This window comes from Musa acuminata, chromosome BXJ3-2 (genome assembly GCF_036884655.1).
Source record: "Musa acuminata AAA Group cultivar baxijiao chromosome BXJ3-2, Cavendish_Baxijiao_AAA, whole genome shotgun sequence".
Taxonomy (NCBI): domain Eukaryota; kingdom Viridiplantae; phylum Streptophyta; class Magnoliopsida; order Zingiberales; family Musaceae; genus Musa; species Musa acuminata.
This window is the reverse complement of record NC_088350.1, coordinates 23,538,568-23,554,713: the sequence shown is the minus strand read 5'-3', so window position 1 is coordinate 23,554,713 and position 16,146 is coordinate 23,538,568. Positions and strand designations below refer to the sequence as shown.

At 38.0% G+C, this 16,146-nt stretch overlaps 1 protein-coding gene across 1 annotated transcript; it reads left to right on the top strand.

Annotated features, from left to right (window-relative positions):
• The first annotated feature begins 13,022 nt into the window (after positions 1-13,022).
• LOC135630990 (probable indole-3-pyruvate monooxygenase YUCCA5) lies at positions 13,023-15,559 on the top strand. Its single transcript, XM_065138339.1, has 3 exons — positions 13,023-13,879; positions 13,976-14,347; positions 14,654-15,559. Exons 1-3 carry the CDS (start codon positions 13,208-13,210, stop codon positions 14,876-14,878), a joined length of 1,269 nt encoding a protein of 422 aa, XP_064994411.1. The 5' UTR covers positions 13,023-13,207; the 3' UTR covers positions 14,879-15,559.
• Positions 15,560-16,146: the final 587 nt, after the last annotated feature.

The following is a 16,146-nucleotide window of genomic DNA, read 5'->3' as shown; positions in this document are numbered from 1 at the left end:
AGTAAATCTATCAAATCGGGAGTATAGGATTAAGAAATGTTTTAAATAATAACCCTATCTTTTAAATTATTAATTTATAATAATTCATAGAAATAATTCATAGAAAAATTTTGATAATTTTTTTTTTCTAAAATAGACTATACTAAACCTAAATTTTATCTAAATTTTACTATTAATTTTTTAATAATTCACTCTATAATCAAATGAACTAATTAGTATCAATCAAACTACTCTATAATTCTAAAAGTAATCTTACTTCATAGAATTATCATGAAAATTTGTAAAAAAAAAAAAGATAATATAAAACTATATACATATTAAATTTTAGATTAAAATAGAATCATTTGGAGACTAAACTATCCCCCAATCTAACTATTAACACATATTATGTTCTATTGAAACAGGGTTAGGACTAACTAAATTTATATATCTCATATCTTTGTATATAAAGATGGTATTAACTCTATATTCCAATCTAATATTAAAGTTATATTAAAGGCTTTAGAACCATAAATTTAAAAATAAAATATTAATTTAAAGTATTTATTACTCAAAAATAAATGAAAAATTAGTTTATAATTTATAAAACTAAAATCCTAAGTATAACAAGGGAGGAATTAGGCTTTAGAACCAAGAACCTTAGGTTTCAATAAAGAAAGGGTTAAAATATAAGAGAAAAAATAAAAATTAAAAAAATTTATGTGTTGAAGAAGATAAGATTGAAGTAAATAGGAGCTAGTTTTGGAGAGTTGCTTAAGAGGCAACCAAGAGGTCATGGGTTCAACCCCATTAGACCTCCTCTCCAAGTTATTTTATTTTTTTCTTAAAGTTACCTAATTTGAGCCTAATTTAGTTCCATAAGAATGATATATTTTGATTTAAATTCATCTTTCAATCTCACTTATAGATTTCAATATTTTTAGCGTAATACTATTCTTTAATTTTTATTTTTTTAACTCTTTATTACTTTAATTATACCTAAGTAGCTTATTATTCTCCGCATGATATTTAAAACTTAAATTTTCTTAAACTCATTCAAATTTTAAGATTTGCTAAAGACTTATTATAATTCAAGGGCCATGTCTTTTTGTTATTTTATATATATATATATATATATATATATATATATATATATATATATATATATATATATATATATAATTTGTACTTCTATTTACATGCAAGTTATAATTCAATATATATAAGACTTCGACACTATAATAAATAACCAAGTTTAAAACACTCACAAAATGCACATAAACCGAAGTACTAAGATGATGAGAATGATAATCTAGTTAGTGTATATGATAATGAGGGACCACCTAATGCTACCTTATGTACTATTATGATTATGCATTATTTTGGCTCAACTCAAAACTTCTAAAGATTAGCATCGCACTAGTATATTTCACACATATACTAAGTGTAATGATCATAATTGTAAGATTGTCATAGATTGGGGCAATAGTCTTAATATAGTATCCTAAACCACCATAGTCAAATTTAAACTTAAATGTAAATCATACTCGTAACCCAACAATATGATTTGGGTAGACAAAACTAGCACACTTATTATCTATAGATGTTTAGTTTCTATTAATTTAGCTACATATAAGGACCTAGTTTGATATGATATGCTTCCTATGGATGTTTCTTATTTGATAAGTCTTAGTTATACTACATGTATGTCATACATTATGGCAAAGTCAATACCTACTACTTTGAGCATGATGGGACGAAGATTAAGTTGGTCCTATTGCCCCCTAAGGAGATTATAACTAATACCTTTAAGAGGATAATTTTATTATTTATACTTATATCTAAGTCTTTGTACATTTTGAAGTTTGATCCTTTCTCTGCTTAGCTAAAAGACTCGGAAATTGTTTTTGCCTTTAAAGAGACTCCTCTTGAATCTAAGACAAAATTGCTCCCTAATGTCATAAAAATTTTAAAGGATTTTTTTGATATAACACCTAAAGAACTTTTTGATTAATTACCCCTACTACCAATAGAATCTCACTTGGCATATAGAGCTCAAGAGGCAAGTTGATGAACCATTTCACAGTTCATACAAGAAAGCCTTAATTCTTGTTCTCATTCTCAACCTTGTAAAGGAATATAGCTAAGCCTATTAAGTATTACCATACTTATCAAATAGCTAAAACTAAAAAACATAACACAGGCCTATACACACTAGTACCTGTCCCACACTCATTTTGAAAAGAAATAGTTATGGGTTTTGTATTGGGTCTCCCTCACACTATTACGAGATAGATTATATCTTTATTCTTATTGATTGATTTTTAAAGATGATATGCTTTATCATTTTCTTTAAGACTTTTGATGTCTCTCATATAGTCAAAATATTCCTTAAGAAAGTTGTTAGGTTGCATGATTTTTCCAATTTCATTATGGTATAAAAATGTACATTTTATCAGCTATTATTAAAGACTCCATAGAAATTTCTAAGGACTAAATTTAAGTTTCCTCGATATATCATCTCCAAATTGATGACTAAATTAAAGTGGTCAATAGGTTGTTGGGTGACTTGCTTCGATATTTGGTAGATGATCATATAACTAATCGAGATAAGATATTACCTATAACCGAGTTCTCATTTAATAGCACCATCAATTACTCAACTGGTGTTAGTCTATTTCAAGTTATCATTAGCTATTAATCTAGAAAACTTATCGATCTTCGTCTCTTCTCACCCACTTTTCTCTCTCAGACGTTATTGAATTTTTTCTTAAAAATATTCATGAGTTGCATGATGAGACTGGATAAAAGATTACTTAGAGCGATGAATTATATAAGTCAAAAATAAATATGCATTGTAGGTCTTAATCTTTTTATGAGGAAAAACAAATGATGATAAGATCCAACCTAAGGGATATCCCACTAGGGCCATAAAAAGTTATATGCTAGGAGCATGGGTCCTTATAAAATATAACAAAGAGTCAGTGATGATGCTTATATCCTTGAGCTACCAGTTGACATGGGCATCATCAATGTCTATGCCAATACCTCTAATTCCAAAGTGAAAGACTTACCACTCTATCATGAGCCACTAGAGCCCACGTTAGAGATATAATCACATGCACTAATGACAACGAGATTATTCCTCTTCTTCTATGCTAGTACCACTAATTCCATAGTTCTCTCTATACTTGATTGTTTGAGAGCAAGTTGAGAATATCTTGGATGACCAACCTATTATCTCTCTCGTTGACCAAGAGTGTAAATATTTGGTATGATGATATGGATAATCTAACCTTGAGGACATATGAATTTTAGAAGAGGAGTTACAACTAATAGACCCTAACCTCCTGGAGTAGTATCTCAAATTTCATTCACCAATCGTAATTTTTTTTTTATCAGAAGAGAGTTGATAGAGATCAAAGTACCACCATACCATTACAATGGTTCAAGAGGACATGAAGAACTCAAAATTGACACACCAAAGTCATATATGCCTAAATGGCTATAGAGGGTCAATCATACATATTTTATTTTTTTATTAAATTATAGTAGGATTTAGGCATTGGACGCATTTATATTAGGCTTTTGTCTTGGGCATGTATGAAGCCATCAAAAGGGGATGCCATATATAAATAAATATATATATATATATATATATATATATATATATATATATATATATATATATATATATATATATATCCACACACACCTGAGTACCTTGGAGTGGAGACATGTCTTTATTCTATGAATTATTAACCCCCACTCTTATACGTTTAGGGTTTATGACATTCATGCAAGAGTGACACTTGTTCTTATCTTATGATTCATACTCGTCGCTCTTTTAGAATGATGTGACACTCAACCAAAAGTGAATATTTATCTTCATCTTATGGGTCCCTATTCACTTCTCTTCTAGAATAAAGTATATATCACTCATCTAAGGAATATTCATCATTATAAAAGTATTATAAACTCCTTCTTCCCCTTTAATTGAGTGATTGTAGCTATCAAAACTCTTATATGAAAGGCCTGAGTGAGAAGAGAGTCTTTAAGGATGAGAGGCCTTACTATATATTTTTTTTATTCCCTCCTTTCCATCATCCGTCTTCTTTATCTTTATCGTAGCAGCATCATTGCCATCATAGTAGTGACTGTAGGGAAATCTAGGGTCGACATCACATGTATAGCAGAATAACAGAAAATAAAAATCTCCAAATTTCTTATAAATTATATTTATCGTCGAGCAAAGATTGATATGCAAAATTCATAAAACTGAAAACTACGTATATAAAAATTGTGTTACCTAGGGAGATCGTATATCCCTGAAACCCTACAGATCTATAGGAGATGATGAAGGAAGTCAAGTACCCTCCTCTCCAGCAGTGATCTACACAGTAGGGCTGCAACGACGTTTTTCAAATCTTCAGGCCTACTATTTGAGGAGGAGAAGAGGAGAGGAGAATAGAAGATGACAACCAAGAGAAGCTCTAGCCTATGAACCTTTGATTCCCTCTTATTTATAGAAACCCCCTATCAACTTAACCATAATGGATACTATCCTATTGGGCAGTGGATCTTCATCCAACTATCCAAGCCTCTCAGATTAGTGAATCTTTATCCAATAATCTCTTATTGACTCTTATTGGATCTCATCCATAGGATCGATCCAATGATTCAATGGCTTATTGGATATCCAATAAGATAAGGGCTCTAGTGGATATCTCATATCCGAACTTCTATTCGTTGTAATACCTATCATATTCGTGTGACCCTTAGGCTCAATATTGAGCTGGCCATCATTTATATCTATTAGAACTCCTTTTTGCTCGGTGAATTATTATCTCCATAATAATTCACTCGACACATCAACTATTGACATACTAGGCCACTACGCCACAGTCCCCAAACGATACAGGAGAATCCAAACCATTGGACATGTCTGTCCTTAGCTACAATATATCTATAGTTCCCCATCTATTTAATTTCCCAAAGACCGTATACCAGACATGATACTGTCATACTCATTCAATTTCTACTCGAGTCTCTCTCTAATCAGATTCTCCTTAATAACTCTTTCTCTCTCAATCTGAATGACCCTGGCCAGAGATTTATTTGAGCAAGAACATATAAGATATTGCTCTCATGACACCGAGAGTGGATAATACTCTATCGACACTCAATAGTCCTCGTAAGATTGGCTGCTACTCTCGATGATCGATTGTGCTATATCTAAAATTTTCAAGAATAGAGTAATCATATATGACATCCTTGTGTCCGAAGTCTAAGGACCAGATATATCATTGGGACCATAGAATCACTATTTAACAATAAGGCATCATCAACCATCCAACATTCTATGAGCGGATCAATTAGTGAACTCATTCTCCAATGAGCATATGCAATATATCCCTAATGTCCTCACATGAGCAGCTACGAAACCAACTACCTTCATCATATGTACAGGTATACAGTACACTAGTCTGTCCGGTTATCTCGATGTCTCTCTTGAGTAACTTATTACCGAAATTATTTAGGATCTGTGTTTAAAGGTAAATCAGTCTCATTATTATGATCTCATCACGATCTGATTCTCATTCCACAAATCAATGGATATCACAATATATATGTGCATATATACAACAAGTAATAAAAAGTGATAAAATATCAAATAATATAATGAACAAAAAGAATATGTATCATGTCACACGTGTCATCACTCATCTAATTGATTTGCATGACACCTATGACTAGTAGTGACACCATACTAAAAGAAGCATTCATATCAGCCCTCGTTGACATCCATCACCTTAAGTATCATCGCCTGTATCGCACTATCTACTTAGTCACCGGTTTAACCTCCAAGTTTAAGAGTATTAGATTATTTTATTTATATCAGGACTATTTATGAAAGGATTATTCCTCCCACTCAAAATTTATGTTATCTATTAATTTAGAGAATAGAATTGATTGAACCTTTTATTGAATCTAGTTTAGAATTAGCTTTTGGCATACTTGCTTATCCTTCTACGTATGATGAGCATTCTAATCACTTGATTACCTTTACATAGTAATATTATTTTTACTTATTTAGATTTATTCAATCATTGCACAAATCATGATCGGAAAGATGAGTTAACATCTACATTGCTACCACCTATTCTTCTTTAACTTTTTGACTCGATCATCTATCATCACTTTTTTTATTTTTATTTTTCTCATCATACATCACACCACTCACTTCATACACCCCATCCATCAATAGGAGTCATAAACAAAGTTAAAAAGAAAGATTTATGGAAGTAGTACATCGGCTATCAACATCTATACTATGGATTGTTCTAGTAAAACAAGAAAAAAGAACATTTATATTGATAATTGGTGTTGACGAAACAATTCAGCGATACATTGACATGTTGAAGTCAGGTGGACATCCAGTGGATCAAGAATTCTCAGAAACATCAATTTTAAATCTGATGGTTTGGTTGATAGCATGTTTGGAAAAGGCTTGATCAACCGATAGGAGATTCGGATTAGAAATTACTGAGATTGGAATCCCTTGTTTCATAAAGTAATAAGAGAGCTACAATTTGTAGCATTAATTACATGCTCAACAATATCATACAAGCTTTCTCTGCTTTGTAACATCTTGGTTTACTCCCAATCAGAAATGAACAAATACATAATAATGATTTAAGTTTTGGATGGTGACAAACTTTTATAATAATCACTATTATTTTACTATCTTCATACCTATGTTTAATGCCTCCATGATTGTTCTCAAAGAGAAAATTAACTATGAGGCGGCCGCAAGATCCATGATGATTGGCAATGATTAGTTCATGTGACTCATTCCATGTACACATCTAACTTTGGACTATGTGACATGTAGTCAAACCAGTGAACAGTTTTTGAAGCAATTTAGCATCCCAAATCTCTTGCCTTTGATTGCTGAAACGCAAGATTAAATGGGATCAGGAACCTTGTATTCTCTGGCTAAGACGACAAGCACAATAGATACAACACTATATATATTCTTTTAACGATGATTGCCTTGACCAATGCACTGATCACATGTTCATCCCTAGCTTGACCTACTATTTTTCCATGTGATCAATCAATCTCACGTACTTCAACGCGGTCCATAGAACTCTAGATAGTTCATGCTTGAGGAATAGGTCCTTTAGATAGTTCTTGAACACACACACATTTGTCGCTTAAGATAGGTCCTTAAGAACTATTTTGGCTTAAAAAAGGTAGATGATGGGTGCATCTTTCATTTGTCGCTTGAGATCCAAATGTGCTTTAGATTTAAATTCGATCATATCAAAGATCGATTGGTGTTGGAAGGTAAATTTGTCCCTCGATAATGAAAACACAGTAAAACAGTAGTCATTAATGATGATTAGTTGATTAAACTCCACCATGTGAGCCGAAGTTTTTGCTAAACTGATAATATTAGAGTACTAAACCCGACAAAGTTGTCGAAATAACTAATCTTTTAGGCTCTTTATCGTGGCACGATTGTTTAGGAACCGTAGATTGATCGTTGGATCCATCGATTATTATTTATCTTGGAGCACTGTGTTAGGATCCCTACCTATAATCTAAGCACCAAATTAGTAGGTTGTCCTGTTCATGACTCATTTGTCTTATTTGGAGAGGATTAGTACCAAATGATGATTCTCTCAATAACAGTTGCAGCTGATTAACTTCAATTAGTTGTTGTCCTTTCCATTGATTAAAAGATGAACTTGTTCCATGTTATGAAGTGTTGACAATGCAAAGTCATATAGTAACCTGCATTAGGAGGCTTCTATTTAGTTATTACTAGCTGATAGTTAGCAATTCGATGAAGCCTATGGAGACTTATTTGTCATTTAAAATCATCATTTCTTACCCCCTGAAAAAGTACTAAACAATGATTCAGCAAATGAATGTCTTACCAAACAAACAAGAGATTTCTTGTGATGATAGAACTATAAGATTTAGGGTCTTAAATCCAAAGAAGATTATGTTTGTTGATTGTTAATTAGTTCACAAAGCTTTGCGTATGTGTGAAAAATGCAAGAAATCAAATTGACACTTAATGCATGCACCTTGGAAGTGGCATGATAACCACAAACAAGGAGGAAGAAGGCCATGGATCACAATCTTCAAGTCCTAGAAGATAACATTTCCATTCCAAGGCACCAGCTTCTATGAAAGACAAGATTATTTCTTAAAACAAAGGTCAAGAATTAATGTTAAGAGGTTCAAATCACATAGTTTAATATTTTATATACCATGTGATGATGTACCTAGCTAGGAAGAAGGCTTTATGACTAAGAACATTACTCAATCTCAACCATCCCATGCTCCAAGAACATCAAAGAATCTCCTTCTCATGATAATATTAAGAACTTACGTAGAGCAGAAACAATAAGATATGACCATGCCACATGCTATCTTAGCATGCCTTTTCACTGACACTCAACTGTTTTCCAACTGATCATATTAACTGAACCAGCTCACTGGGAGTTGGCCAAATGTTGGGGTTGTAACCATAAGGAATAAGCTCTAGTTTCTTCATTCATATTGGTTTCCCTTGATGACTCCAGAAGGAGAAGGGGAGGAACAGTAATCTATGAGTTCTCTTTGGGTTTTAAGCAAATGATTATTTCTGATCACATTATGATGATCATTGGACTGGTCACTTGATACTGATTCGACTCAAATCATAAGACAAACAAGCTGAATTTTGTGTGGTTTAGAGATGAAAGTATTCTGGTGAAATAAGCTCATGCCTGAAGAAGCTACCGAGCATCAAATCTTCTTCGGTTGTTTCTTTATTCTGATACGAAGTCGAAAAATCAAAAGAAAAAAGCTTATTTATGATGCTATTTTTGACTAAAAATTATCAAGGTGATTGAGCTTGTAGCCTGACATGGAAAAATTCTTATAGTACATGTGGTACAAAGCTATCGGTTTATTAGGGTGGCAACCCCTTTTTTCCTGTGGCTGAACCAACTTGGCCAGTTAAATTTGATCCACTGTGTTGATCACAACTCTCTCTCTCTCTCTCTCTCTCTCTCTCTCTCTCTGTATGTGTGTGTGTGTGTGTTAAAAATCAACCTTAAGATCTATTGGTGAGTTAGCCTTGTTATGATCCAACACCAATCCAACCTAATCAATCTGTTCTATTCAGAATCTTAAATTCCATAGCCTGCTTCAAATGTTGAGTTTGCATCTATGCTTATCCATCTTTTGCTGAGAATATAAAATTAGTGGCTGGCATAATCTTCTAATAATTGTGACTGACTACTTGTGTGATCAAAGCCATTCCTTTTTGACATTCAATCAATTCTAGAGCCGAGTGTCGATGCCATTACCGGCGCGCAATTAGTTAAATCAAATCGACTTAAAAAAATCACATGATTAAACCATACAAAAATCAACCAGTGAAACACAACTTACAGCTTTGTGCTAGAAATTGAATCCTACGCTACACTTTTCTTTTCCTTTTTCTTCACTAGGTAGGTTACACTTTGATCGCTGCCTTGTATATAGTAATGTGCAGCAATCATTGTAGATGAAAAGTTTGAGCTGACTAAATGTCTACAGCCCATGCATGATATAATCATTGCAATGAGCTTTAACTAAGTGAAAGAAACTTATCATGAAAATTGAAAGGCTTGAAAACTATATCTTTAAGGTACATGAATAAGACCGGAATCCGCAGGACATGTGTAAACATGGAGTATATATGCCTTTCCTCTCCACCTTTGGATGTTCTTTTTCTCTAAAGGATCCATGCAATAGATTCGGCCGAGAAAACCTCGAAGCCATTGCAGGAAACCAGAGAGAAGTTCTCCATCACCTCTTTACAACTTTTGTCATGCGTGTGTAAGAAGACCCTATCCATAGGATTCTGCCTTATATATAATAATCTGCTGGTACCACCTCCTTTCTCTCGTGCCCACTGGCTTCCTATTAGATTAGTCCAAAGTTGAAATCTGCATGGCTTCTGCAGCTGAGAGCTTTTCTTTTTTACTTCAAAAAGCGCGATTACAGCGGCGTTACAGAAGGTGAGGATTTGATGTGTAGCAGCAGATGCATGCGTGGGTGTAATAAAGAGATGGAGAGAGAGAGACATGGTGATGACAGTTCATGCACATCCCTATCTGACCAAGCTAGCTTTGATGAGGATACTGATGGCATGCAGTCTTCTATCACCTTTGGATGTTGCCCTTGGAGTGATCCAGTTCCAAGCTTTGGTTTAACAAGTGGCCAAGTGCAAAGTTGGCAGCATGCATTCCCATGCCCTAAGAATATAAGGACTCGGGAAAAGCCAAATGCCCTACCCTACACTTTTTTTTTTCCTTCATTGACATGAAAAGAATAGAGTACCCTTAAAAGAAAAGCCAAGGGCTACCTCCATGCACATGCCTCCCCACCATTAGCTTCACTCTCGGATTATAGAGACTTGGGGGGTTCACCATCACTCCAAGTTACTATTCAAATCCTAACATCCGGGATCATCATTCTCGCAACAATAAATGAACCTTGAAGGACCCTCCATAAAGCCTTTATACGAGAAACAAAGACATGATCTAATGCACGAGATGCCTATCATTACAGGGTAGGAATATTATTTCCGTGACTTGAGCACTGATCCACGACAACTCTTTTAATCATTTCTGAGATCACCGCTTCAGCCTCCACACGCGGAACACTTTATTAATGATAGGGAATATAAGAATTAGGGCTTATAGGTCAACAACCTACTGCATATATAAAGACGATTAAAAGAAAGTTAATATTTTCTTAGTACAAATCATAAGTATCTTAAAAAGCAGGTCATCAAACTATCTATCCAATGCTTCCTCACATCATATCATCTTAGAAAGATTAAAGATTTTAGTCGATTTCAAGCTTATTAATATCGAATTTGATTGTCTGCCTCGTCAGTGACGTCGTATACTAACTGAGCATCTTCTCGAGTGTGACTGTGTCCGGCTTATAATCAAACGAGCACCGATCGAAATCACAATCGGATGTGCACGTGTCATTTTCCTCGGTCGAGATCGAATCTGTTGGGTGGGAGGGTAGGGTTTCGCTACAAGATTCTCTAGTCCGTTCTTTGTTTGCTTTGGTGGGACGTTGGTGCAGCGGGGTGGGTTAGGAAAGTTTCACGGGCAGAGATGGCACGAGCAGTGCGTCATGGGCCGTGGGGAGGAGCCAACTGTAAAGGCCAGGCTGCCTCAAAATCCGTGCGCCCCGTGGGGCCCTCCCCCCACCCTCCTTTTCCTTCGTGGTCCGCAGCCGTCCGACGTGGTGGCGATCGCACCACGTAGGAAAGACGCGATACACGGGACAGCATAGATACTCGACGTCGGCCCCACGCCATGCGAAGATTCCCGTCGGAGTCGTCCCCATCCGCTACTTTTTGTGTCGTCTGCCAAGTGGGACCCTCCTCCCGTGGCCTGCTCTCATTGGATGTCCACAAAACCCCCCCACATTTTCTTCCGTTACGTGGCCCCAAGACGTCCCCACCTCCAAGAATTGGAATCCCGAATCTTTTTCTATATTTAATATTTCATCATCATGAGAACCCCAAAAGAAGGGGCTCTACTGCTTAAAAGATTTATAGATTCCTAACAGTGAGACGCGTTCTATTGATGTCATTTTTGTGATGGGTTGGATGGCATGATTCGTCTTGCCGCAGCAAGTACTCGAATCAAAACTCCTTTTCGCTTATCCTTTTCCCCTTGTCATGTATCTCCTCTTCTCCCTTTCGGTCTTCCTTCCCATATCTCCTAATCATTTTACGGCCTCATGCATCACTCTCAAACTTTTCTCTCGCCTTGGAATGTTCCCTCTCCTCCCACATGGCTTCGGCAACATGGTGTGTTAGTTCAATGCCCAATTAGCATGTTTTCAGGTCCAATTAGATATGTGGAATGGAGAGAAGTTGCAGAATATTTGGATTGGCAAGCTTTCAAGTTACCATGATCAGGAAAATGTAGTGCATAAGCAATGGCCACTGGTACAGTAGATTGATTACCGTCTTGGTGAAGGTAACAGGTGCGTGTGATAGTCCACGATAAACTGCTTAGGCTGCTGTTGATTGTGCAAGCAATGGCTAATATGCTGCCAAAGAGTCCATCAAGAGGAAGATCTATTTGCCGATTTCGAAACAGCAAGCTGCTTGTGAGAGAAATCATTACATGTAATTTAGAAGGCAAAAGTGTTTGACGAAATGGCACGGAAGAAGAACGTTTTTAGTTCTTGTCCCGTAGCAGGAAGGACTGTTCTCCTTGTCAGCTGCAGGCTTCTGTTAGATGCATGAGAAGATTAAGAGACGCTACGTAAGCACTGTCCTCTGGCGTGGAGATCATGTGAAACCCTCCCTGTGCTGGATTTCAAAGTGGATACTGCATTGAATGCTCAAGGATGCATCGATTCTATAAATCGCTGAAGAGTTTGATCAACACAAAACTTGGAGAAGCACGAAAAAGAGTATGTAAGTTGGACAATGGCAACCAGCTCAAAATCCCTGATCGATCAGAGAAAGGCAGCAAATGCTTCAGAACACAATATTCTTTCTGGCCATCTGAAAGTGATGGATAAAACATCAAGTTGATGGAGAAAAGAATCAGTGTCAGATGCTGAACAGCTTTCTTTGCTTCAGCAAGCAATGCTAACTTATGTCAGGTCCTCAAAATATGCTGCGCGTTCGGTCATGCGTTTTACTCGTCCAAAAATGTAGAGTATGCATTTTGGTGCTCCGAGAGGTTGGCCCGTAAATTCTCAGTACTGTTTCTGAGTCCTGCAATAGAAATATATACAACTTCGATGTTTCTTTTCCTTCTTCTTTCAGAAAACATATCGAGATTAAAACCATGTCTTGGAGATGTTAAACAAATGGCGTAGACGGCGAAGGTTATGATTTGGAAGGACCTCAAAACACTCCTCACATGCAGCTCTCATGGCAAGCTCAACTATTTATATATACTCCCCTCCGGTCCTCTCAACCTCCCCCACTTGACCATAACGAGCTTTATACTACACTCCCTCCCCTCTTCCATTTGCGAACTATTCCTGCTTCTCGTCTTCGTCCCTCACAACTCTCGACCATATTTCATCATACCAACTCCGCTAGAACCCTTCACGTAACCCCACTGGTTCTACCGAAAGAGCTTCTCCTCCTCGTCAGTGGAATCGTCTCGCTGATTCTTTGATCATGGCTGGTTTAGCTGAGCATGAGAATCTCTTTAAGAGAAGGTGCAAGTGGGTGAATGGACCGCTCATCGTGGGAGCAGGTCCTTCGGGACTCGCTGTGGCGGCATGCCTAAAGGAGCATGGCGTCCCCTTCGTGATCCTCGAGAGGTCCAGCTGCATTGCCTCCCTCTGGCAAAACCGCACCTACGACCGATTAAAGCTCCACCTCCCGAAGCAATTCTGCCAGCTTCCCAAGCTCCCTTTCCCTGATGACTTCCCCGAGTATCCCTCCAAGAACCAGTTCATAGACTATTTGGAGTCCTACGCCCGGCACTTCCAGCTCAACCCACAGTTCGATGAGACCGTGCTCTCTGCGAAGTACGATAGCACCTGCGGGATGTGGCGGGTGAGGACCGCCATGGGACGCCGCCAGGCCGTGGGCAGGAAAGCCGAGGCGGAATACATTTGCCAGTGGCTAGTCGTGGCTGCAGGCGAGAATGCAGATTGCGTGATCCCGGAGATGGAAGGACTCGAGAAGTTCGCCGGGCGGGTGATACATTCAAGCGACTACAGATCCGGTGAGGCGTACCGGGGAAAGCAGGTGCTTGTTGTCGGCTGCGGAAACTCCGGCATGGAAGTCGCCTTTGATCTCTGTCATCATAACGCCTTCCCCACCATGGTGGTGCGTGACTCGGTGAGGACAACGTTACAAGAACTACGACTGTATTCCCTCGTCATTGGCTTCACTTACATGGACTCTGTTTACTGATTCAAGTGATTTGTGCAACAGGTCCATGTGCTACCACGGGAGACATTAGGGAGATCGACGTTTGAGCTCGCTGTCTCCTTGATGAAATGGCTTCCGTTGAAGATGGTCGACAGGGTCCTGTTGGCCCTGTCATGGATGACACTTGGGAACATCGAGAAGCTCGGCATAAAACGACCTTCTCAGGGTCCTCTGGAGCTGAAGAACACGCAGGGCAAGACACCCGTGTTGGACATCGGTGCCCTGAGCAAAATCAAGAGCGGTGAGATAAAGGTTGTTCCTGGAGTCAAGAGGTTTTTGCATGGCAAGGCAGAGCTGGTGGATCACACGATCATCGACGTCGATTCGGTCATCCTGGCCACCGGTTATCGCAGCAACGTTCATTCATGGCTGCAGGTTAATCAAACTTCCTTTTTCTTCCTTCCATGCGGTGTAATCCTTGTCAGAGGAGATCAAAGTGGTTCACATTTTTGTTCTTCTCCCAATTCTTTTGTTACTATTAGCTTGAAGAGAACATGTAATTCTATGTGCTTCTGCATGGCATTCCACATGATCTAATGGTCATGCAAGTTTGCATAATATTGGGATCCTGAGAACACAAATTAAATAGGAGTGGGCATATGAACAAGAGGTGGCAGTTAATGTCATTTGCTTTGCTCTAATCGCTGAAAGCTTACACCTTGAGGTTTTGATTTTGTGCAGGGAACTGACTTCTTCAACAAAGATGGTTTCCCAAGGCATCCATTCCCAAATGGATGGAAAGGGAGCTCAGGGCTTTATGCTGTTGGATTCACGAGGAGGGGGTTGTCTGGTGCATCCCTGGATGCTGTGAAGATAGCAGAGGACATTGGCAGGGTGTGGAAAGAGGAAACCAGGCAGGCCAAGCACATAATTGCCTGCCACAGAAGATGCACCTCACAGAACTGATGAAGAGCTTTACAGCTTCTGCTAATCTACTTTCCTCACAATGATTGCAGTGTACAACTGAATTAAGAAAGCAAAGGGAGACGGCCATCTCTTTCCCACAAGCCCAAGTTTTGTATCAGGAATGGGCTCTTTTGTGCATACACCATAGTTTATGATGAGGCTTCTTTTTCACTTTTGGAGTTTCTTCCCAACAAGTCAATGCCTTTTTAGCTGGAGGAGGCAGTGCTCTTTTCAGCTGTTCCACCTTCCTAACACAAACATCATGGTCAACTGCACTTCCTCCTTTGTGTTCCCTTTGTTGTAGCAATCTATCCACCTTCATCATTTCCCAACTAATAGAGTTAAACATCTGTGTTACTACCGTTGCTTGAAAGATGAAGCCGAACCCTTGTTGTAAGTCCATTGTGATCAAATGCTCTCATGTGTGCATCTGAAGTCTATGATCCATCCCCAGGCATATGCTTCTACACTGCCCTGGTTGGATTTTGCTGCAAACCACTCCAGTCCCATGATCACAACATCATGATGTTTTGGTCAAAATATGGTAGAAAAAGAATCAGAAAAGGAATCAGAAAGGATGAACTTGTTGCTATGACAATTGCAGCCACTAGTATTGCATGACTTTTGGCATTTCTGGCCCATAGATGTAATGACCTCAGTCTTTCATTTGGAAGTAGCAGTTGACAGGTAGTTCTCATGGCTAATGAACCATCACAATGAAGGATGCATGTGATTAGTGACTGTATACTTCAGTTTTGTGAGCTTCATGGACGTCCTACAAAGTACTCTTCCAAGTGGGCACTGAAACATACTGGTGATGCAGGCTATCTTGGATTCCCTCTCCGTGAGGTATGATAGAAGTGTAACATCTTTTTGCCTTTGGATCACTGTCTTCACCTGTTTCTTTCCTTCGTGGAGAATCCACGAATTGGCAGTGCCTGAGGCAGCCTTTTCTGCACTACCACATGCCACAGAAGGCCATGAACACATGGAGAGGCCACCACCACCACCACCTTTCCTCTCTTCGAGGCATCTGCTTGCACCCTTGCAGCCAACATGAACAAGAAGAATGCATGGATATCCCTTGAAGAAGATACCTTCTTCCACGAAAAAGATCCAGCAAAACAAAATTACCACCCGATTCAACAATGGGATATGTCGTTGATAATGTTCAAAATCCATCGAGGAGGATGCATCGCATTTGATGCCCTCGTTCACGTCAAGCCGTAGACCTTCTTTAATAGCAAGAATCCCATAGCCTTCAGCAT

What these genes read in the sequence shown, in the direction of transcription:
- LOC135630990 (XM_065138339.1), top strand. Translation starts at nt 13,208, where the DNA reads ATGGCTGGTTTAGCTGAGCATGAGAATCTCTTTAAGAGAAGGTGCAAG. An exon ending in CCATGGTGGTGCGTGACTCG is followed by an intron (nt 13,880 to 13,975) that starts GTGAGGACAACG and finishes TTTGTGCAACAG; the next exon opens with GTCCATGTGCTACCACGGGA. An exon ending in ACGTTCATTCATGGCTGCAG is followed by an intron (nt 14,348 to 14,653) that starts GTTAATCAAACT and finishes GATTTTGTGCAG; the next exon opens with GGAACTGACTTCTTCAACAA.